Source organism: Perna viridis, chromosome 3 (genome assembly GCF_037379345.1).
Source record: "Perna viridis isolate PV_CMFRI_1.1 ecotype Kerala chromosome 3, ASM3737934v1, whole genome shotgun sequence".
Lineage (NCBI taxonomy): Eukaryota > Metazoa > Mollusca > Bivalvia > Mytilida > Mytilidae > Perna > Perna viridis.
The window spans coordinates 929,086-953,769 of NC_142447.1; the positions used below are offsets into that span (position 1 = coordinate 929,086).

General features: G+C 34.2%; 1 protein-coding gene across 1 annotated transcript; it reads right to left on the reverse strand.

The window, feature by feature from the left end:
• Positions 1 to 3,567: 3,567 nt before the first annotated feature.
• LOC148620570 (DNA-directed RNA polymerase II subunit RPB2) lies at positions 3,568 to 24,456 on the reverse strand. Its single transcript, XM_088574230.1, has 22 exons — positions 24,272 to 24,456; positions 21,750 to 21,976; positions 21,056 to 21,168; positions 19,987 to 20,243; positions 19,451 to 19,572; positions 18,895 to 19,059; positions 17,921 to 18,117; positions 16,828 to 16,947; positions 16,073 to 16,259; positions 15,196 to 15,339; positions 13,855 to 13,994; positions 13,379 to 13,490; positions 12,233 to 12,586; positions 11,785 to 11,953; positions 11,217 to 11,408; positions 10,719 to 10,840; positions 10,461 to 10,541; positions 6,925 to 7,062; positions 6,154 to 6,375; positions 5,375 to 5,535; positions 4,552 to 4,747; positions 3,568 to 4,209 (listed from the first exon to the last, which is right to left on the reverse strand). The coding sequence occupies exons 1-22, from the start codon at positions 24,288 to 24,290 to the stop codon at positions 4,114 to 4,116; spliced, it is 3,534 nt and encodes a 1,177-aa protein (XP_088430356.1). The 5' UTR covers positions 24,291 to 24,456; the 3' UTR covers positions 3,568 to 4,113.
• Between the last annotated feature and the right edge of the window lie 228 nt (positions 24,457 to 24,684).

Below are 24,684 nucleotides of genomic sequence, written 5' to 3' on the forward strand. Positions count from 1 at the left end.
TAATTTTGAAACGAATGAAAGTTTTAAGTAGGTCAATGAGTGCCAAGGCTACATCAGTTTTCAAAGACCCCGATGTAGCAAAAACATTGTCTACTATACATGACAAATATGTTGTCGTACCAGCAGACAAAGCCCAAAACAACATTGTTTTTGTCTGCAAAACGTTTTGCAACCAATGTTTATTATCAGAGGTAGACGTAGAAATTAATAGCAGTGATAAGACCTATACTGCTACCACTCTCTCCAAAGAAGAGATTGTGGAAAACCATAAATCTGTGCTATCCACTTTTGGTCTCTCTATCAAGGACGATGATTGTGATTTACCGTCTATGTACTGGATTCCTAAACTCCACAAGAATCCATACAAACAACGTTTCATTGCTTGATCTGCAAAATGTACCACCAAACCTCTTTCAAAACTTTTAACTTCTATACTCACAACTGTCAAAGAGGGTCTGCAGTCCTGCCACAACACTTGTTACTCCCGTAGTGGTATCAATTCAATGTGGATCCTGAAAAATTCGAAAGATCTTTTGGAGACAATCAGTTCAAGACTATTCTCTGAATATAATAGCATTAAAACGTATGATTTTTCAACACTGTATACTTCTATTCCCCATACTCAGTTAAAATCCCGACTTAAAAACATTATACATCGTTGTTTTTCCAAAAAAGATGGTACACCTAGATACAAATATATAGTTCTTGGTAGAGATTCCTCATACTTTGTAAGAAATAATTCCCAGTCATCTTCCAAATATACAGAGGAAGATGTGTACAAAATGCTGGAATTTTTAATCGACAACATATTTGTCCAGTGTGGTGGACGCGTTTTTCAACAAATGGTCGGCATTCCAACGGGAACAAGTTGTGCTCCTTTACTTGCTGACCTATTCCTTCACTCTTATGAGGCTGACTTTATAGCTGATCTGATCAGAAAGAAAGAATACCGTTCAGGGGCGTAGCTGCCTATACGCAAATACGCAGTTGCGTACTTTCGGAAAAAGTAACAAAAATAAAAACACACATTTTAAAGATGAAATAAAGGTTATTTATCACATATGCATACCATGAACGTAGTATAGGCTCTGAACAACTGGCTCCAAAAACGTTAAAATTCAGGAGTTTCCCTCAGGGCTTTGCCTTGCCGGACTCACTGGGGGCCTTGAGCGACCACCACCAAGGCCCCTCGCTTTAATTTTGCGTACAACTAAAACAGGCCTAGCTACGCTCCTGCCGTTTGGCTAGATCCTTCAATCCCAGTTTCCGCTATATAGATGCCGTATTATCTTAAAACAATCTTAATTTCGGGGATTTGATACATTGCATCTAACCAAAAGAACTTGAGATAAAGGATACTACAGACACTGTGAAGTCAGCCTCATATCTTGACCTACACTTAGAAATCGATGGTAAAGGAAAACTATTGACCAACGTGATGACTTTCATTCAGAATTGTCAACTTTCCTTTCATCTGTGGCAGCATCCCTTCGGCACCTGGGTATGGAGTGTTCATATCACAACTCATACGTTATGCCAGAGCTTGCCGAAACCACGTCGACTTTTTGTATCGCGCTAGAACTCTAACAAATAGGCTTCTGGAACAGGGTTATGTTGCTACAAGATTGAAGTCATCACTACAGAAGTTTTATGGTCGTCATCATTGATCGTTATGGTGTATCCATCTGCACCATGAAAACTGATTTATTCAACGGGTCATAGTTTTCCTTTCCTTGTTTGTCTACCCCGGACTTGACTTTTAATGAGCAACTCGGTGGGTGTTACTAGAAAAGCAGAGGACGCTTACCCTACCGGTGCACCTGGTCCATGCTCCGAGTTTTTAGTGGAGTCCGAGTTGCTCATTTACTTTTGTTACTTCGTACGTATGATTTTAGTTGCTTTATGTTGTTTCTTGTGTATGTCTGTTTTCCATGTCCGGTCTTTGTCCCTGGATTACATTCTTTTGATTACTGCTATAACCTTGATTCCCTTGATTACTCTCTTACATGTAATGACTTTGTATTTTTACATGTGATACTGATAAATGATATGCCTTTGTCACATATCCTAGGGCAGATATTTAATGCATTTCAGGATCAGAACAGCTTACAAATCGAACAGACCATATTTTGTACTGGTCCTACATGCTAACTATTTTTTTATTGTGCTAGCTCACAGAAGCAACAGCCAACAGGTACAAATGCCACCCCAATTGGGACACATTATTCTGATTTCGCGGCAAACCAGTCACCCTTAATACTATGTGCTTAATGGAGAAACAGTGACTATGAGTTGTATTTCGTGTGACTCAGCCAAACCCACAACCTTCCACATTTGATCATGAATGGTGAGCAAAATTATTTTTACCTAATAAAACACTCACACAGAATAGTGAGCAAACATTTTATACATTCTCCATTATGATTTTAGTCATGAACATTATTATTTGATTAGGAAAAATCATAGCAGCCATAAATGTTTTTTTTTTGGTTAAAAATTGACATTTATACATAATCTATTAAAAAAACACATGCTGCATCATGTAAAAAACAGAATGGATATGGTATTAATGAAAGGCAACAAATGCACCAGTGTATAACCTAAATACAAAATAGTGAATACTTTCAGTGATCTCAAAAGGTCTTCAACAAGTTAAAACACACCCTTAAGTAAGCTCTGAAAGGGCCAGTCGACAAAAGTAATAAAATCCACAGTAGGAAGTGGAAAAAAAGGAGATCAAATCCAACTGAGCTTTACTATACTCGGCGTCACATAAATAACATACTGTTAAAATTTGAATAAAAATATTTTCTACGACTTTATTAACACCTACCGTCATTTAAATTGTCTTAAATGACTTGCTCATTGGTTCAGCCAAACGGCTTCTCCCTAAACGAGTCGCTTATTAGCTTAAATCATGCGTAACAAATCCTTACGGGAAAATCCCATACTAATATCCGCCATGTTGGTTTCTACGGGACGATTTGTTTACAAACGAAATTCGTAAGTCCCTGTCAAACTCCGGTGACAATCGTCTGCTTAATTAACTTCTCGATATTGTACGTTGTTGGCGTAAAATAAATCCGAGATATCTGAAATAACGCCGAAATGCATTCTGGGTTCTTCGGTTTTTGGACCAACCATTTAAACGTAAACAACATCTCCTAGCAACCCGATCACTGTAAACATGGCCGACTTTTTACAATGTAAATATTGGCACCAAGAATTAAAATCTGACCGGAATTTAACGATTCAATGTTTAGGGAGAAGCCGTTTGGCTAAACGAATGAGCAAGTCATTTAAGACAATTTAAACGATGGTAGGTGTCAATAAAGTCATAGAAAATATTTTTATCAAATTTTAACAGTATGTTATTTATGTGACGCCGAGTATAGGTAATAAATCAGAAACAATTTTACGAGGTGAACAAAATGGAAATTGGCAAAAATAAGAAGTACATATACTGTAAAAAAAAAAAAGAAAGAATTCAGCAGTAAAATCCACATTTGAAATAGTGGAAGTCTGCTAAAAAGCGGAAAAAAAAACATGTTTGCTAAGTACAAAGAATTATGATAAAATATGAGATTTATTTACAATCCTGATCCATACAATACAAATAATGTTCAATGCCAATTTACAATCAATGCAGATAATGAAAATCATAAATAATGAACACATTTAACATGAATCTCTGTCTCTCAATCACATTTTTCATCATTGATACAACTTAAACAATGAATGTATATTGAACAGTTTAGATAGTTCAGTTTATATATGAATCAAGGAAACTTAAGCTAATGTATACAACTTGCAAAATAACGGTGTTTTATTTTTTATTACATATATTTTTTTTTCTCATGTTCAGTGATCTCAATGTCAGTGATAACATGTTGCTGTATTTTCCATCATGTAACTGTGTTCTCTTACACAATAAGAATGTTCACATGAAAACCTCACATTGTTATCACACTTCCCGTCTAATCATTTGTCAGGACATCAATTCCACTCAATATTGATATCACACTCCCTGTCTAGTCATTAGAAGCACACTATCACGTCATCAATGTACAATTGAATTTCACCCTTCAAATCCAAACTCCTCGTTGCAGTTGCTCATGACGCCATCACCATCAGCCTGGGAGCTATACTCATTGACATCAGCTCCTGGAACAATAACTTACAGGCATAGGGAATCCTGATCTGAGAAATCTGAAAAATAAACAAAACACATGCAGAAATATAAAAAAACTAAAGATAATGAAAAATCACACACCACCAAATACATATTTAAGTTGTTAAACATCTAGATTATGACCCACTTAAGTTTTCTTCACTTTTGATTTAGCAAAATAATTAAGCTTAAGTGTTTCAAGAAACTTTTCTTAACAAATGTGAAAATCCATCAGTCAGGAATTGAGATAATTGCAATAAAATTTGAAAAGTAAGAATGAAAGACATGGTGATTCCAATATACCATCCACTCATTGAGCAGGGGTATGAACTCTACAATAGCATCATTCATGTAAAGAACCTAATTTAAATGTAACATACATGTGTTTTGTTCTTACATCCCCTGCATTCAAATGTCTGGCTCCTGAGATTGGCAATAGATATGAGACCACAGAAATTACACACATGGACTCGGTATGGATCAGAGGCCTCAAACAGTCTTTCTCTCAAAAACTGAGCAGCTCCATGGGCAATCTGACAATCACGTTCCATTTCACCAAAACGTAATCCTCCATCCCTGTGATGGAAACAAATATCACAAAACTGATCGCCAATATTTCAACAAAACAGTATACAAATAATATAAGTAATTTAAATACTGGAGATCAGCGTGAGGGCCAGACTTGAACTTAGAAAAGAGCTAAGTATAAAAATCTATGTACATTGATTAATCAAGTCAAGAAGTCTGTAAAATTACTACACTGGACAGCAGATTTTCTAGCAAAATTCAAAGAAGGAGTAAATTAACTTTAACATACATGTAATATATTTCTAGGGGACATATTTATACCAACAACTGTTCAGTGATGTTCACAGGAAGAACAAAGACAATTATATGAAAATCGCATGAAATTTACAGAATATTTAAGTTTACCGAGTTCCTACAGATAACATTAGAAATCCATAAAAAATACATTTTGTTCTCAACTGACTTTAGATATACCTGCAACATATGTTTTTCTGTGTAGTAATCTAAATGAACTTAGTTCTCAGAGATAAAGAAATATTCTTCAAGGGTTTTGAAGTAAGGTATAGGTTATCAATTAAAGGGTGACAATTTGTTTGGAATTTAAACTTGTATTTAACCAACAAAGATTGCCCCCCTCAAGCAATATTATGACAGTTATATATAGAGTTATATTACCTGGCTCTTCCTTCCATAGGCTGTCTGTTGAGGATCTGAAGTGGACCTCTGGCTCGGGAATGGATCTTATCATCCACCATATGCTTCAATCTCTGATAGTATGTAGGTCCTAAGAATATCTGGGAATTTAACTTTCTCCCTGTGAATCCATTAAACATCACCTAAAATACAAATATGAACATAGTCTATGTACATGAACAGCATCTTCAATAACAGATGTAAAATTTGACAATGTGATGTTATTGGCATAACGGAAATAGGAACATTTTGGTAATCAGTACAATCCCTCCTCTTATACATTTACAAAAGAAATGAGGAACAGAACATGAATACTCTTATCTAAAACATCAATGAGTTCAAGCTGTCATCTGGTAAAGAATGTGTTCATTGATACAACCTTTCATGCTGAAGTTCCACAACCAATTTTAATCGAAGTTTTAGGTGATGAAAATTTTATGATGTATGTATGAGCAGCAGCAAACACTCATTCTCCTTGAACACCTATAGGGCAAGACAAGGGCACAATGATTTATAATGTACCAGCCATTACAGGGCAATTGATAACAGTGAGTTAACCAAGGAAATTATTACTTTCAGTTTAACAGGTAGATTTCCACTGTTGAAAAGTTGATCTTGGAATCAAACTTTTCTCTAAAAACCAGAAAGTATTTTAAATTAAAGACAAATGCTATTACTTTACATTTTCTCAGTTTACAGACTCTACACCTTGCCATTCCACATACATATGACATTTGCAACCTATTTTTGTTGTTTCATACCTCATTTCCTCTGAGATGGTAGCCATACTGATGGAGAAGGTTAGAAATCTTCTGTACATTGACAGTATCATTGAATGGTGTAGCATCTCCAATTTCTCCCTTATTGGCAGCGACTTTACCCTGCACACACTCGATTAAATGGCCAATTGTCATTCTACTGGGGATAGCGTGAGGGTTAATGATAATATCTGGAGTTATACCTTCACATGTAAATGGCATGTCCTGAAATAAAGAATGGACAGTACACTAAGGTGAAGTCAAAGTGCCCAGAATTCACAGTTATTGCAATCTTGTTGTTATCACAAAAACAGTGACTGACTTAAAATTGTAATAACAAAGATTTGCATTATGGAACCTTTACCAATAACTGGTGTGGAGTAATTCATAATCACAAAAATTGAAATTAAAATTACAAAGTTACAATAATAATTGCACACAAAAAATTTGAAATTGACAGTATTTATACTAATTTTGCAAAAATGACAACCTAAAAAGATGTTAGATGCATGCTTGCAACATTATAAAACTATATTTCCATTGCATGGTGAACAAAAAATAAATTAGACTTCAGATAATTTTAATCAGAACTCATCAGCAGTATTGCATTTGCTCAAAATTACAATGTAATCTTGTATACCTTATAGGATACCTATGGACAGTTTCATTATATATCACACACAGAATTCTTAATTGAAAATCACTAAAAATTAAAACTTTGACTGGGGTAAATTTCAATTTGAAGTGAGATGAAACCATGAAACCAGGTCCTACCTCTTGTCTATAAGTGATACCACAAGTTCCTTTCTGTCCGTGACGACTAGCGAATTTATCTCCAATCTGTGGTGTCTTAACTGTCCTAACACGGATCTTACAGAACTTATAACCTTCCTGGTTTAATGTCACCATCACCTGAAAACGATAGTAATTATATTTTCCAGAAATGTTAAAACAGTGATAACAACAAGTTTCATTAATTTTTCAGTGGGTCCAGGGCAAGGCATTGGTGGGGGTGTGTGGGGGGAAGCTCCTGGATGTTAGCCTTTTTGAGATTTAAATTTGGACTTGCAAATATGGGATTAAGTCTGCAATATTTGCTTCAGTTTTGTTTAAAATATACAAATTTGAAATCAAGATATATGATGAATCATAACTAATTTAGTCTTAAAACCCGGAAATCCAGGAGCTCCCCATGATTCCCACCAGACATTTCTAGGCTAAGGCTGATAAACTTTGTTGATTATTTATTACTATGCCATTTTATATGAAATTTTGACAAATGTCATATTTTGTTCTAGGCTTTTATTTACTTGTTAAAAAATTTGAACACTTACACATGGAAATAAAAGCATAGGAACAAAACTAAACATTTATTAAATGAAATTCCATAACACGTGGTGATTCTTAGTGCTGATTAAATAATTTTCATAATAAAACTTCATTGTTGTTTATTGCCTAATTATTACTATGATATGTAGAGCAATTGCATGTGTCTTATTGTGAAATGTTGGTCTAAAAATTATAGTCTAATAAGAAATTCTTTGCTTCTGAAAAAGTACAAGGCTGGCAGTTTTAGTCTGGTTGACTTTTAGACAGAATTTTTGATCTGTATTTATTTTCTAATATTATCTATAGCAGTGTTGAATCTCAGATCCAATATTTTTTTATAATCTTGAGAGCAAAGGCCAGACATGTTCTTTTCACACTTAGGGTTGCCAGAATATTTTTACCAAAACTCCCCCTCCCCTCCCCTCCCCTCGAATGGTCGTCCCTTAAATCATATTCTGTAAAAGTTTGTTTCACGTATTGACTTGTTGTCCACACTAAAAATTCCTGCTCTCGTCTGCACAAATCACAACAAATATCTGGAAAAATGATGGGTATGGGGCAATACCAAATACGATCAGCATTTTTTTTACAAGTTTCACAGAATCTTCACCCGTGTTAAGCTTTTTGTTCGGCACAAAATAATCGGGGGTTAAGTTACCATGTGTTTTCTACAAATGGACACTATGTTAAATCGTCGTAGATTAAAGTGCTTTACCGATTAGATTCCGATGCGGACCTCAGCGAAAACACCAATATAAACAATAATAAACACTAAAGAATATCATTTTGGAGACATAGCCTACAGACAGAACAATCTTAGATATCTATTTACTAGATTTTTCCTCATGATTTTTTTTTGCTTTTATTTTATTCTGCCGGTACCAGACTCTACTGTAGCCGGGTAAAAGTACCGGGTACCGGCTCTTAATGAAAGCACTGTATTAGATAATTTGTTGTGAATACTTGAATGCAATGACTCACTAAAATACCTCATTGTGCACTGGTAGAAAAGGAACCAGACAGATGTACTATGAGAAACTTGCCTAAACTGTACATGTATTTATAAACTAATGTTGTAATAAAAAAACGAAAAAACCAAATTAATATTTTGTGAACTAATAACATTATGAAGAGTTGTACTTCAGCATGATAAACATGCATGTACAAAGAATGAGACAGGATATAGCAAACGATGCCCTACATCCAGCAACTAATCTCTGATATTAATATTGTCCACGAGGTAAACTTTCCTGATTAGCCAATCAGAAAGCATTAAAGTGGACTGATAAAAAAATATTTAATTATTTTCATTAACATATTTCATGGTTGTGCAGATACATACGTGCAAAAGGGATATCTAAATGTCACACACTTTGTTGATGGACCTAAAATCACACCAAATGCATTTAATTGCATAGAGAAAATTTAAATGTATTAAGTGTTAGTCCCTATAAGAATCAGGCAGAAGGTGAAACATGTATGGAAAACCCATCATTTTGATAATGAATTTGACTATTTGCACAATCAGAATCAAGGAAATCAGACAAGATTTTCCATTTCATGCTGGACAATTGAGTTACAATTTCATTGAAATGCACTGAAAATGAACATTTCAATGGCAGATAACTCTGTCAAAAACCTCATTTTTCTAAGATTCTATTGATAACTGATGCACAGATCAAATAATGGTGATTTCAAATAGAGAAAGCATCCTTGATTGATATTGGGTCAGATCAGTTTTGATATGCATGTTTCTAACTTTTTCTATTTTGCCTGATTCTTACACACATTTACACTTAACTCCTTTTCCAATATCAGGTTTTCTCAGAAATCACTACATATGAACTCTGCATATATCCCAGAACAAAAATATCTAACAAATAATACATGAACATTTCTGCTTTTGTCATACATAGTCTAAGGCTAAAAAAATATGTGTTTTCTAACACACCAATGAAAAAAAATAAGGATTAAAAAAAAATATTTTACTGCTTGTTTCACATTCAGTGTAGTGATAAACATTCTGACTTTAACAGAGCTTATTGAAAAATGACTTTAAATAGGGTACACTATTTTTAGCTGAAAAAATAGGGTGGATGGGATAATAGGAAACATACACATTTTTAATAATTTGACACAAGTCCATGTCTTGCAGATGGAAACTCCAAAATCTGAATCCAGTGCAAATGAAGGTATTAATTTTGTACCAAGTTATGTCCAACTTTGGGTCAGGTAAGGCCTAAAATTAAGATTTATGAAAAAATCTAAATATGCCTGATTAAAGATTGTACTAAATAACCATACAATGTGACATGCAGGGCAGTCTAACGAGCATAAAATCCACCACAAAAATTATTATTAGCATTTTCATGTACAGAAATAAAGAAATGATATGAAGGACTGCTAATAATCCAGTTCTTAATCTCTGTAAATTGATATTGTCCACGAGGTAAACTCCCTTGACTAGCCAATCAGAGAGCATTAAAGTGGACATTGCAAACTCTACGGCCAGATCAGTTAATATCATAGCCATAGCCTTGTAAGAACTGCTTTTTCATAGAGAGAGCAGAGACTATATTATTGAGAAGTGTAAAACTACTGTTTGACTAGAAGACATATCATACATTGCAGGACACTGTAAAATAGCTAAGACGATAATAGAGCAGTTTGTTACCCTGAAGAATTCATCATGTAATATTTTATATTCCAGGGTGGAATTTTAAGAATGATGAAATGACAAAGCACATTGAACCACATCTTAAGCACATTGATGTGACAGTCTGCAGAAACTTATTCCTTCCCAGACACAATTCTTACTACTAGGTTGATCTCTATTAACTCCTTACTAAAGGTAGAAGCAGAGACTTCCAATTTATAATTTGTTTGGTATGACTTGGCTCCAGATAATACCTACAACATAAGCAAGTATTCCAAGAGCTGATCAACAAAGCGGTTGGGGCAATGATTTAAACCATCTTTACCTGATCAATAATGCCTGTTTCACTTCTCCTCATGAATACACTAGCATCTCTTTTGGTAAACTTCTTAGCTGTACCTTCAAGCTGTAAAAATAAATCATTTCGAACTGACAAAAGAGATAGTAAACAGAACACTAAAGGTATTAAAAATTAGATCAGGACTTTTAGACGAAATAAAACTTTTACACTAGATTTACTATAGAGTAAATACTTAAAGAAAAAAAAATAGTTCTGGTTAAGGGGAGACAACTGAAACTTTACCTCATCCTCGGTAGAAGGCATAGTGAGAGTTTTACCAATCAACACATCATCTCCTGAGACTCTCACACCAGGGGAAATAATTCCATCTTCATCTAACTTGTCATAAATAGCAGGTCGCATACCTAAAATGTATGTAAGGGAGATGAAAGAAAAATCATACTGGACAAAACAGACAGTAATCAATTCTATGACTAACATGCTAAGCCAATACAGCTAATCTGTTCAGAGATCAATAAAGGATATGAGAAATGTGAACACATCCAATAGTCAATCTCAAATAGTTAATATTGTCCACGAGGTAAACTTCCCTGATTAGCCAATCAGAAAGCATTAAAGTGGACACCATTCACAGAATGTCAGATATACATGTATAATATCATCTTTTAACTGTGCATTTCTTCTTTATATAGTTATATCATATAAGGACAACTGAACATCTGAACAGAAAAAATGAGCCATTGTAAAAAAAGTAATTAACTAGAAATTATTCTTACAGACCTTGTACATTTTCCCTGGTAGGTTTCTCAAATATTTCTTCCTGGTCCAATCCTTTCTTTGCCTCAGAATCTTTGTAAGAACGGAAGAAGAAGGATCGGAAATATCCTCGGTCAATGGCAGAAGAGTTTATGATGACAGAATCTTCCTGATTATACCCTGTGTAGGAGGCAATAGCCACTACAGAGTTGATACCTAGAGGATAAACATATTTTCCTCTTTATTTAGCTGGATGAAGCATTACATTATGTGGCATCAAAAATTTTATAATGAATCAAAACAAGACCAACTGAAATTAACTTGTAATATTGAAATGATTATTGTTGAAATCATTAACCAACAAAGTGAGTGATGAAAATTGTATATGTAATGAACATCATCAATTATCCTGTGATCCTAAAACAGCCAAATTTATCAACCAACTGCACACATGTAAGCATTCCAGATTAAAGATTTGACACAAACATGCAAGTTAAAAAAAAACTACAGATCTACCTGGACTTTGGTATGCTTTGTTTCACCTTTTTTTACCTACAAAGATCCCATCCTACTGTTACCCTGTCATACAAACCTGCTGGTAATTCTCTGAATCGGAGATATTCCATAGACCTTGTTGTGACTAGAGGTTTCTGTGGGTACAACAGTCCGTGGGCCAAGGTGTCCATTCTGACATGGAAGTTGGTGATATACACACCCATAGCTTGCTTACCCATAGCACTTTGGTAAGTATTACGGGGGGACTAAAATAAAACAAAATAAATCATAATTTTTCATTCCCTTCCAGTTTTCCAAGTTTGGAATATAACATATGCATTTGATTTTAAATTTTTGGTTGAATTTTATTTTATATCTGGTACTCGGTTTCAAAGACTGTTTCAGTTTATATCTGAATGACCTCATTGATTGATACATCTCACTTAATTTTCACAGACCACAACCAAGATGTATAAAATTTAAGAAATTCAAAAGATATACATGGTGATCTCACTTGATTTTTGATCAATTGCTGTTTGTTTTACCTGATTGTGATCTGGGAATGGAATAATGGAGGCACAAACACCAAGAATCATGGCTGGATGAATTTCACAATGTGTATATGTTGAACAATAAGCAACATCCTTTTCTGTCAAGTCATCAGGGGTCATTGCCAACATAATAGACTCCTCCTCCAAGGGGTCAATGTACTCTACAACACCACTAGCAACCAAATCTTGCCAGCTATAGTTATTGTATTCTTTCTGCTTCAGTTGTTTGATATGGCTGTACTTCAGCAACAGTTTCTGATTTTCTACAATGAGTAATGGTCGACAGATCCTCCCAGCATCTGTATAGATCCTAATCTCTCTGTCCTGTATATCTCTAATCATAGATACCTGAAAAAGAAATTAATGTTTTTACTTTGACTGGTTGATTGTGGTTTTAAGTCCTAATTTTGAATTATAATTAGACCTTCTGCATTAACCAAGCAGTTTTTAACTTAAAAAAAAAAAAAAAACATGGCAGGTGATGAGTGACTAAAAACATTTTGATGAAACACTGTTCCTCTGGGACCCACTGGATTCTTATAATAATCTGTACTTCACCCATAGTTTGGCTAATGATAAAGATTCAAACACAAAAGGTGAGGTGGCTTACAACTTCTTATATCACACCTATGAATCCAACATGAATCTACTGGAAGATGCCATGGATGTTAATCCTCCCATATTAAGAAAGATTATCCCACAAAATCAATGAAAAACTTATAATCATTTCCATAAAAATGTAAGATTTGTAAGAGGATTTTAGTTAAAATTATTAAAATAATTGAACTTATACAGAAAAAATTTGCCTTATATAAAAATCTCCCACATAGGACAGTGTCAATGGGAGAGAACCTAAACTGTGCCAAAGATTAACAGGTATGAGAAGATGAATAAAATACAATCAAATGATTTCAGGATGAAAGAAGGTATGAATGGGCAAAGTTACTGCTATATAGCCCTTACCCTTAAAGTTGAGATATAATACATTATATTTGCGATGATTTTGTTTTTAAAAACCACTGGGTCAATGCTACTACATATACTGGTGGACTGTAGGTCCCCATGAGTATTCACTACCCAAAATATTGAAAAATTTCAATACTAATAAAATAAGAATTTTGGTATATTAATATTCATTACCTCAGATACAATGATATCCATTTCTCTCCTGAGTTTCCTCAGGGTACCCATCAACTGTTCTGGATCTCTGTGTATACCAACCCAACAACCATTTACAAAAATCTTTGTAGCACTGTTAAAGACAAACAATCATTGCTAGACTGTGGTATTATTCCTTAAGAAGTGCTACATTTATATTGAAGTTAAATTAGCTTAGTTTAAAAAATGATGAAGCTAAATGTAAAACAACTTCCCCTATAGAACTTTGGTTTTTGTTAACTGTCTTTGAAGAATCTCCAGTTTTTATAATTTTCAACAAAGAAACACTAATCTAAGAAATGGCAGACAAAAGTACTCTCTTTCAGGTAGGAATTATTAACATTATTTCTTCACATCATTCCATAAAATATGGATTTTCAATAAGTGAGACTTCAAGTATCAGTAATCAGTTCCAAAGCCTTCTCACAACAGCTTACCAGACTACTGTATAAACTTACTCCTGAATGGCTGATGGGGCCACCTCTTCCAAATTTTCCATACTCCATTCCTCCAAGAACTCCAGAATTGGTGAGGGTTGAGATCCTACAGAAATGTATGCCATTAGAGCCAGATTCTTCACCAATCCTACAGCAGCACCCTGAAATATAAGGTCAGAAATTATGATGGAAGATCACATTGTCATGTTCTAGGTAAGACATTTACTTATGGGGTTTTTGTCCACACATTCCCTGTTTTAATTTTTTATGAATAAAAAGGCATAAACACACTGTTTACATGTAATTATGGAGGATCTGATTCAACTGCAGCCTTTTATGTTATGTACCACAACCATTGTTGTACCTTCTCTATGTAAAAAGAAAGAACTAATTACAAAAAACTTCCTGCTGTATTTAAGTTCAAGCTGACTTCAGTCCTTTCATATTCCAAACGAAATTGTAATCTTTTCATGAAATTTTGTCAAGGTAAAATGAAACTGTTTTTAATGTTGAATTCTGATATGGAAAAACAGTTTTCCAGCCAAACTTTCTAGTGGAAAGCAAAAAATTAGTAACATCCTACTGCAGTGAGATTATAGCCCTGACACTTTGGTAACATCCTACTGCAGTGAGATTATAGCCCTGACAAATGAGTAACATCCTACTGCAGTGAGATTGTAGCCCTGACAAATGAGTAACATCCTACTGCAGTGAGATCATAGCCCTGACACTTCAGTAACATCCTACTGCAGTGAGATTATAGCCCTGACACTTCAGTAACATCCTACTGCAGTGAGATTATAGCCCTGACACTTCCATTAACATCCTACTGCAATGAGATTATAGCCCTGACACATCAGTGACATCCTACTGCAGTGAGATTATAGCCCTGACACTTCAGTAACATCCTACTGCAGTGAGATTACAGCCCTGACAAATGAGTAACATCCTACTGCAGTGAGATTACAGCCCTGACACTTCAGTGACATCCTACTGCAGTGAGATCACAGCCCTGACACTTCAGTGCCATCCTACTGCAGTGAGATCACAGCCCTGACACTTCAGTGCCATCCTACTGCAGTGAGATCACAGCCCTGACACTTCAGTACCATCCTACTGCAGTGAGATCACAGCCCTGACACTTCTGTACCATCCTACTGCAGTGAGATCACAGCCCTGACACTTCAGTAACATCCTACTGCAGTGAGATCATAGCCCTGACACTTCCATTATTAAATGACATACATATATTCTTATTGTCATAATTAATAGCATATACAAGTACATTGTACACTTTTTCCTATTCATAACTGTTTTCATAACCAATAAAATATTTTCTTCTATCATATCCCCCAGTTTTACCTCAGGCGTCTCAGCAGGGCAGATCATACCCCACTGTGTGTTATGTAACTGTCGAGGACGTGCCAGCTTTCCGTCCCTTCCAATTGGGGAATTAAGACGTCGTAAATGAGACAATGTTGAGGCAAATGTTAACCTGTTCAACACCTGCATTAAATTGATAACAATGATAAGGCATTGAATTATACATCATGGTTGAAGAACATATAATCATGTACTAAGTATATCAATACAAAATGACTTCAGAAATCAACAATGATTTTGTTGTAGTAGATTGTTTTGTTTGTCTGTTCAGTAAATAACTACTAAAACACATGATACATGTATGCTGGTACCTCTTTTTTTTAGAGTTTAAAACCCCATTACTTTGAAATTAAACAAGTACTATAGCTGACACAGTAAAATTTGTTCTTATTACTTATAATTTTCTACATTTCATCAGGAAATAACACATGGCACATAATTTCAAATTCCACTATAATTTTTTTGAACGCCACAAAATTATCAGTATTTGGCCAATCAGGAAAGAGAACTTTGATCAGGTGAATTGCGTGTGCATGGAAGAGCATCTGTAAGTTCAAAGGGTAAAAAGCGAAACTATCTTGACTGTGTTGGAAAAAGCAATGAAAATGGAAACAAAACTTCTTCCTTCAATGACAAACATTGTACAAAGGAATTATCAAACTCATATCAGCCTTTTTGTACAAAGTGTGGGTGACATACCTTAACCACATGTTCCTAAAAAGAAATGCAAGTATTTATGAAGCAGACAACTGCAGTTTTATTCTTGTTTTGGAGAGATTTTTTTGTATATTGTGATTGTGTTGCAATCATATAAAGAATCTTCTGAAATCAACATTTTACATGTATTCACAAATACCTGAGACACTCCAGCTCTGGCCTGATGGGCTTTCTTCTGGTCTCCCCAATTACCAGTAGCCAAAGAGTACTTCAGACCATCTGTAATGATTCTTGTCTTAATGGCTAACTCTAAGTTAAAGTCTTTTCCTCTGTCAATAAACTTCTGTGCATACATTCTGACTTCCTTCATTAAGTTACGGAACAACCTAAAATGGAAATTAGGATGTATACTCAGCTTCAAAGGCATATTGGTAAGAATGCATTCTGAGCATTTCAAATTTCTGGAATGAACAAATTTGAGTATTCTAAAACTTTATAATTTAGTATAGAAAGGGAGATAACCACAATTTAACACATTATTGGTGAAAATAAAGTGAATCTCGTCTGATCTCATCCCTCTTACCCAAAATTTATCATCTTCAACTTTAAGTATATCATTCTGTTGATAAGTTCTATAGAACCAGTATCAAGACAAATGTTGTTAGAGAAGTCAAGGGCATATCAACAGATATAAAAAAATATCAATGAACATTTCCCCCTTCATACAAAATTATATCCACTTAGATCTGGGAATGACCAAAGGCTGATAAAACATGTCATCAGAATGTGAATATTCTTGATACAAGAAAAATATGACACTGCTTGACAGTATATGAAGGTTTTAGCTTGTTCACAGTGTTCACTTGCTTAAAACTTTTGAAATATTCCAGCTTGCATACTGATACCTTTTTCAATTAATCAATTCACATCTCTAGGACATGAAAAAAAACCTACCCCCTGAAGAGGAAAGCCAATAAAGGCCCTGCCAAATCAAGTCGTTTGTTTCCATAGTGATCTCTATCGTCCACTTCTCTCCGACCAATGGCTGCAAGCAGTAGTCTGTGGACCATGTAACTGAAAAATAGATACATAAACATTATAGTAATAAGTAAGAAAATTTGATGAGAGTTCAAGGTGCCACAATGAAATTTTTTACAATACTTAATTTACAAATCCTTAACTAGTAAATGGTCGATACACTGTTATCAAAATTAGAAAAAAAAACTGCGAGGTTTACTCACTGAAGAATCTCAACAAACCATATAATTAAAATATGAAAAAAACTTTCAAACAGTGATAGGAGATATGGTATGATGAAGCCAAGCAACAAACAATTAAACTCTACAGGTCACCACACAGTCTTCAGTGACGGGCAAAACCCACAACATACTAGAGACTCAAGAGAGCCTCAATCGCTCACCTGGTCAAAAATAGTCTTTTTAGCTTTCTAAAGCTAGACTCTTGACCTTACTGTACTATTGTCACAAGAATCATTTAATCAATAGAGAGCATTAGTTTTCTATTATAAAATAAATCGCTCATTGTCATTTTTTGTCACTTCAACATTGCTCAACAGATCTTTATGAAAATTTCAGCAAAGAAGGGTCTCACAATGCTGATCAATTTTACCTTGTCAGAATATGTTTATGAGTTTTTTTTTCCAAAATTCATCAAATTGACTCCTATGGTCTATTTGAAGTAAAATTGGCCAAGGTTTTTGCCAGATCAAAAGTTTGGTTACATTCTATCAAGTAGTTTCAGAGAAGAAGATGTTTGAAAAAGTTAAAGAACGACAGACACATAGCGGTGGCAATAGTTCATCTTGCCTTTTGGCCAGGTGAACGTGTAAAGCAAGTTGTAAAAGGCCCCAAAACAAATAAAGTGAAATGTCACTTCAGTCTGAAACTGAATCTTATGATGTGACATTCCTACATACAGTTTTGTATAATTATCAGGTTGCTGTGACAAGTAATTGAAAAAAAAATCTGATGGACATAAAACATTAGTATATACCTCCCACTTTGTAACAGGGTATAAATATAATTACCCTAGGAAATAAGCTTTCTTTGTTTCACAATAATCACTGACACCAACATGGGGTAACATTTCTTTCTGTAGAATTTCTCTTGCGTATTTGATGCGTTTTTCTTTAGTGACACCTGGTCTTGCTCCACGAGCTCCGATAAAGTTTAGAGCAACATTCTGTTCCTGTATAACAAAGGCTTCGTCAAGTGATGGTTTGACCTACAAAACAAAAACAGACTGTCAAGATCTCCATACTCCTTTACTGGTGATTTTTGCCTATTTCACCTTTTTTATCAGTATCAGACAAAATATTAGATTGCCAAAGGACATTCAACCATTTAAATCTGAATTTACATTACAGTGTAAAATAATACAAAACATAGTTGATACTTGCTATCAGCCTTTGTATTTTTCATTATATCATATCTGAGATTTTATTAAGTGTGTGTTAATTCAACACAGCTTCAGGTAAAAATTTTATTCTTCTTGAAGGTAAAAATTTGCTTCCCTTGGTACAGAAAAAACGAAAAGAAATTCCAGTACATGTGTGCCTCTTGTTTTGTGGGAACCCGCATATTATGTAAATCTTATTTCTTTACACACTGTAGAGAAAATCAGTATACAGCAACATTCTTACAAGGATCTAAAAAATTATGTGTATATACATGTACACAATGTACAAATTGTCAGACAGACAGAAAAATATAATATTCATTTTGTAAACCAATCTATCTACAATAAAAATAGGGTAAGGCCAAAAAAACAATAACATGTCTATTTCCAGCTGCCCTACTTTTTTGTGATTACCCTTGACATTTTATTGCCATTTTAGATCTGGCACTGTATAAGTCAACAATGTTTCCACATTCACTCATTGTAAAACATTTTTTGAAAGATAAAACAATTTCCCTACCTAACTACACTTTTATTTTCTTCCTGGTAACATAAAACAAACCTATTATTTTTTTGGCCTAACAATAATACATGTTAATTTACCATCTCCATCATTTCAGGATCATCAAAGTCATAAATTATATGTTCTAGAATATCTCTGTCTGACACGAATCCCAAGGCTCGGAACACAATAATTATTGGGATCTCTTGTTTGATGTATGGTAGAATTCCTATGATTCTCTGTCCTATAGCACTCTTCTTAGCACCCTAAACACATACATTGACATTAAATTGGTGTGTCAAATGAGGAACAAATCATCAAACTAAAAAACTTTAAAAAAAGAAAGATTAAAAGAATAAGTTGGGAAAATACTCACTGCAACCAACATTCTATTCAATAACTTTCCTTTTTATGACTGAAAGAACTCAAAAGTGGTGCACATATCTGCCAATATAATTTATGAGAAGTAAGAGCTTGTTTCACAGTTGATAGAACTAAAATGATGAAAGTATAGATTTAATGTTAATGATTTGAAGGTAATTACATGTATTTTGTCAAAATATTCTTCTAATTCTATTATGTACAACCTAATGCAATATGTGAATGACTCAAATAATCTTTACTGTTAAAAGTTCATTGGCTGTTTCATTTACTTACCCCACCCCCTCTGGCCATCATATTGACCCACAGTGTACTGGTAGGTCGTGAAGAATGTTCCAAACAAGATCTGATTTCTGTTTTATAGGCATACTTAGAATCTTTCTGCTGGAATACATACACTGTAAAGAAACAAAATTACAAGTAATTACTAAGAAACCTTATTTTTACTTCATTATAAAATATACTGGAAACTTTCTCTTTCAAAGGAAAGCTTGAAAGGCTTTGGTGAATTGAATATAATACAAACAAATCACTGATTTCAAGAGTTATATTCCTTACCCTAGGTCTGCCTCCTTAAATGAAGTTAGTTAAGACACATGTACTTTAACAATTGTATTTTTTCCCACAAGTAAAGACTGATAGTCATAAGCTGCAAATAATATAATTAAATTACATAATACATGTGTACACATGGTGAATTAAACACACTGACATACATGTACAAGATTTCATTGGAATATATGTGCTTACATTTTTGTACATTTACATTCATGTAGTAGTTTTCCACTTTTTAAACAGTACTATTCCATTACCTGTGTTGGTAGCCATTTTCTCCTGTGCAATTAGCACCTTTTCTGATCCATTGATAATAAAATATCCTCCTGGGTCAAGAGGGCATTCATTCAACTCTGTCAAATCACGATCGGTGAGAGCATTTAGTAAACAGTAGGTGGATCGTAACATGATTGGTATTTTACCAATAAATGTCTTTTGATGCTGGGTTTCAACAGGATTCTCATGCTCCTTCACAACTGTTTTTGTGATGTCTACATACAGTGGAGCTGAATAACTACAATAAAAGTGAAAAAGTTACTTTAATTTCATTAATGATTTAAAACATTCAGTTTACAGCTCTGATGTGTCACTAGTTTTTTCCTTTCTTCCCCAAATAGTTCATGTTGAATTGGACAGGAGACATATTTTTTCCTTTCTTCCCCAAGTAGTTCATGTTGAATTGGACAGAAGACATATTTTTTATTTGATATTGTAGCAATTGTAAGGTTTTGTTTTGTTTTTATCAATACGAGGAAGGTGAAACCTTTAACGCACAGGAAGAAACAACTTTCATATTTTTGTCAGCCCTGATATAATACATTATTGTTATTAACTTCCAAAATTGATATGATATATAGTTTTATTGTCCTAATGCATTCTCCAAATTGCCATGGTCTAAAATGGCTATGGGCCAAAATGTCCAGCATTCATAAAGAATTATGGGTTATGATCCAAATGTCCTTGGGTCGAATGGTCTGGTATTGATAAGCTGATTATATCATTTTCTTAAACATTTGGGTGCCATGTTTTGACCATTCCTGTCTAGGAAAAAGCTTATATTTGACTAGTAATTGATCTTCAAAGCTAGCAAAAATTTTCCAAGACTAGTGTGGTTCTAAGTATACGAGAATGATGCTATTTTAAGCTCCCAATTTCACATGCACAAACCAGATAATGATGGTTTTCCTGGCAATAGTAAACTGGACTAAGTTGATATTACAACCATAGACATATACAGTACCCAGTGTCTATCACTGATAATCAGACTAGTAGTTGTCTTCAAACATTCACTTAAAAGTGAAAGTAATGCCTATATATATAACTCACGTTAAATTCCTTAATCTTGCTTCATTAGGCATCATAGGACTTGGTGCACCATCTTTTTCCCAATGTGTTGGTTTAGACAAGTAAATCTGTTCAAACTTTAATAAGTATCTAGGCTAAAAAGAACAAACGAAATAGATTTTGTGGGGTATCGTTGACATACATGTATATGCCATACCTCTTCTTGTTATAACTGTCACTATAAAATATAAATGTCAGCCCACTTGCCCATAAAACTTCAGAATGAGACAACTTGATGTAAATCTCTACAGTAACTTTTGGATAAGTCATAATATCTGATAGAAGTCAAGATTGCAACCTTAGGAAAAACTTTTAAGCTCCATTTAGTTTTCTATATGAAATATGTACTTTAAGACTAGTTTGGTATCCTGCAGTTTTTAAACATTATAACATTATTCTTGTAATGGCTTTAAATCTGGTTTTCAGTAGCTGTTAGAGATCTAGATTTCTTACAGAAAGTCTCCATGAGTATCAAGGGCCAGCATCCAATGGCTTCTTAAACTTTGTTGGTTCCTTGCATTTTGCAGAAATACAAAAGATTCATTTTTTGCAAATTTGGCTCCTATCAATTTGTAGCCTGAAAATGTAAACACATGTTCCCAACTTCTGATAATTGTATTTCAAAGTGCAATAAAAATCCTACTGAAGAATTAATGAGTGATGATAACATACTAACAGGAGTTTCAACTTGTCCTGATTTATGTTGTGCTTCAGCCTGAAGATCGATCTGTGGAGAATCTTCAACAATTCGCTGGACAGACATCTGAATAAACTCGTCAAATGAGTCAAGCTGTTGTCGAACCAAGCCTTTTTCGTCAAAGTATGAGCTGATGACAATCCAGCAAGCTTCCTGCCAAAGATCGGGGGTGATTTCATCTGAATCATCATCCCCCTCGAACATGTCTGTAAATTTGAAATAAGATAGTCACTGAACACATAAAAATGAGTTTGTCCTCCAAATGTTGATTAATTTTTTTATGTCCAAACTTAGTACTGTAAATGTGTACAGCAAATACTTGTCTTATACCATTACATACTGGACAAAGAGAGAACCATAAGCATACCTGGTAAATTCTCTACCAGTATTTTTCATCAGATTTCAATAATTAGACATTAATACAGAAATAGTTTTGTGCTTATGAAATTGACAATTCCTTTATAACACAGGTACATGTAGGAGGCCAAAAACTAGTAATATCATAGTTTTACAAGGTTTTCAGTACAGGTTAAGTCCAAAGTAAGTATTTCAGATTTGCTGAATTTAGAAGTTGTGAAAAGTGTGTGAAGTGAAGTAGTGCAGTCACAGGAATCAAAAGTTCTTTCAATTAATATGGTATGGAGTCACACAGAGGATTGTCAACAGGGTTCTCCATGGCCTCTTTTTGCATGGCACTGTGCCATGTGTTACTTTCCTTGCGTCATGCATTGCAAATCGGCACTGTTCCCAATTACTCGTTTATTGATCACCTATACCTGTCATAAATCTATATGATGGCGCATGTGTTTATTCTAATGACAATTTCAATGTTTTGATTGGTAATTTCCGGGGGTTTGATGTGTCAGGGAGTGAAACGCGTGTGTAAAAGCATCTCGAATCTGTCAAATTTACAATTATCACTGATGGCAAAGTCATTAAGATTAAGAAAAGCTGAATGATTTTTACTGTTTTTTCTTAAATGAACAAAATTTGAAAACTTCATTTTATAAAATATCGAAAATATCAATAGTTTAATTCAATTTGATAAAGATTGATGTGATGGGAGAGGGAGGAAGACGATCTTAATTTATATAACAATGTCTTAACGACTCCGCAATTATTTGGCAGATAAAAGCAGTTCAATTTGCCTAACTTTTATGAAAATGCAATGGGTCGACTCCCAAAAGTTCTAAAGGATATTGTTTAATGACACAATTTGGATGAAAACGACGTTTTACTGTCTAAGTTCTTGTGGTTAAATTATTAAGACTTGTTAAATGCACGTGGTTGTATGGTATCAACAAAATGACCATACCTACCAGTGGTTTTCATTTCTCTTGAGCTGTGGACGTATGGTCAAGTTTAAGGAAGGTAAAACTTTACCTTGGTATAATTGAAATAGACAATACAGGCAGAAAAAATACCATTGTTGATTTCTATGTTGTAGCTTGTGCTATTAAATATGTCACATTCAGCCTTATCATACTTTTTGGCAAGTTATTTTCTGTGCAAAAGGACACGCGCCACAATGAAAATTTGTCCAACCAGAGAATGAGCCACGTGTTCATTTTGATCCAAGAAGATCCCCAGTCTAACATGTTTCCACTCCCTATGTATGCTCCCCTATACCTACAATATTGACAGAATTTCATATTCCTGTGGTTTACCAGTACTGTTGGAATAACATGATATAAACATTTTTTAGGAGAAAAGGGATGCATTGTCCACCAAAGTTGAAACTGTCTTCCTCCTACATTGAGTGCCTTTATATAAGTCTAAATCAAGTTGCACAGAACATTAGATAAACACCACTTCAGAAGCTATTAATGAAAATATCCCCTCAATCAAAATCTTAACCTTGCTGTATTATGGCAAGGCGGGCGGCCTACCTGCATTGCAATAGGTACTGGGATTTAAATTGCCAGTTAATTGACGAGGCAAAAGGAATTTGATTCTTTAAAACAATTGGTTTCTCACTGGCTTGTCCACGAGGAGTCAAGTATTCGATCCTCAGTGACGGAGGTACATGTATAAATTTGTGACATGAATCATGTTCCTTCCTTACAGTATGAATTCAGTTTTGAACTGGATAGCCTTGAATACAAACCAATGGAGATTGCATAGCAAGATCTCTATGCTACTATAAGTACATTAAATGTAGGAGAGATTATTTAGCTTAATTTTATGGACTATTAGTAACAGAATAATAAAATATTGACCACTTACATGTACATTGATGGCAAAATTTTCATTTTCAAATGGAGAAGGAAAAACTTGAACTGAAAGTAAGTTTTACAACTATTGCTTAATGTAAAATTTTCTCTTGAACAGTTGTCAGCACTGAAGTATAAAATATTAACTATTGCTTAATGTAAAATTTTCTCTTGAACAGTGGTCAGCACTGAAGTATAAAATATGAATGCAAGAAAGCGATATATGCGTAGAACCAAATCAATTCTTTCTTTCAATACAAATATCAGAAATAAAAGTATAATCCTAACCTTCCTCTTGGGCATACATTGTTGTATATTAATCAAAAATGCTCAAGGATGAAAATCTTATGTATGTTTCATTGTTGTAAAGTCTTATTTCACTTGATGGCCATGGATTATACAACCTCCCGACGCTATCAGTGTGCGCCATTAAAATGCCGACCAATCGAGCTATTTATAGATATAAACAGTTTTTCGAGACTCTCGGAGCTTTCAAAAAGTCAAGAGAAATAATGATAGAATTGAAGACCAACAAAATAATTAGAAAAGAAAACTTCAAACAATAACGAACTAAAATAATCTGAAACCGGTACTATTAAACAAAGAGTGGTAGAGAGCACAAAAGTCTGGTAAAGACAGGTATCGTAATTTTGAATTATTTGAGTAAATAAATGTTTCTTAGTATCTGTATAGTGTTTATT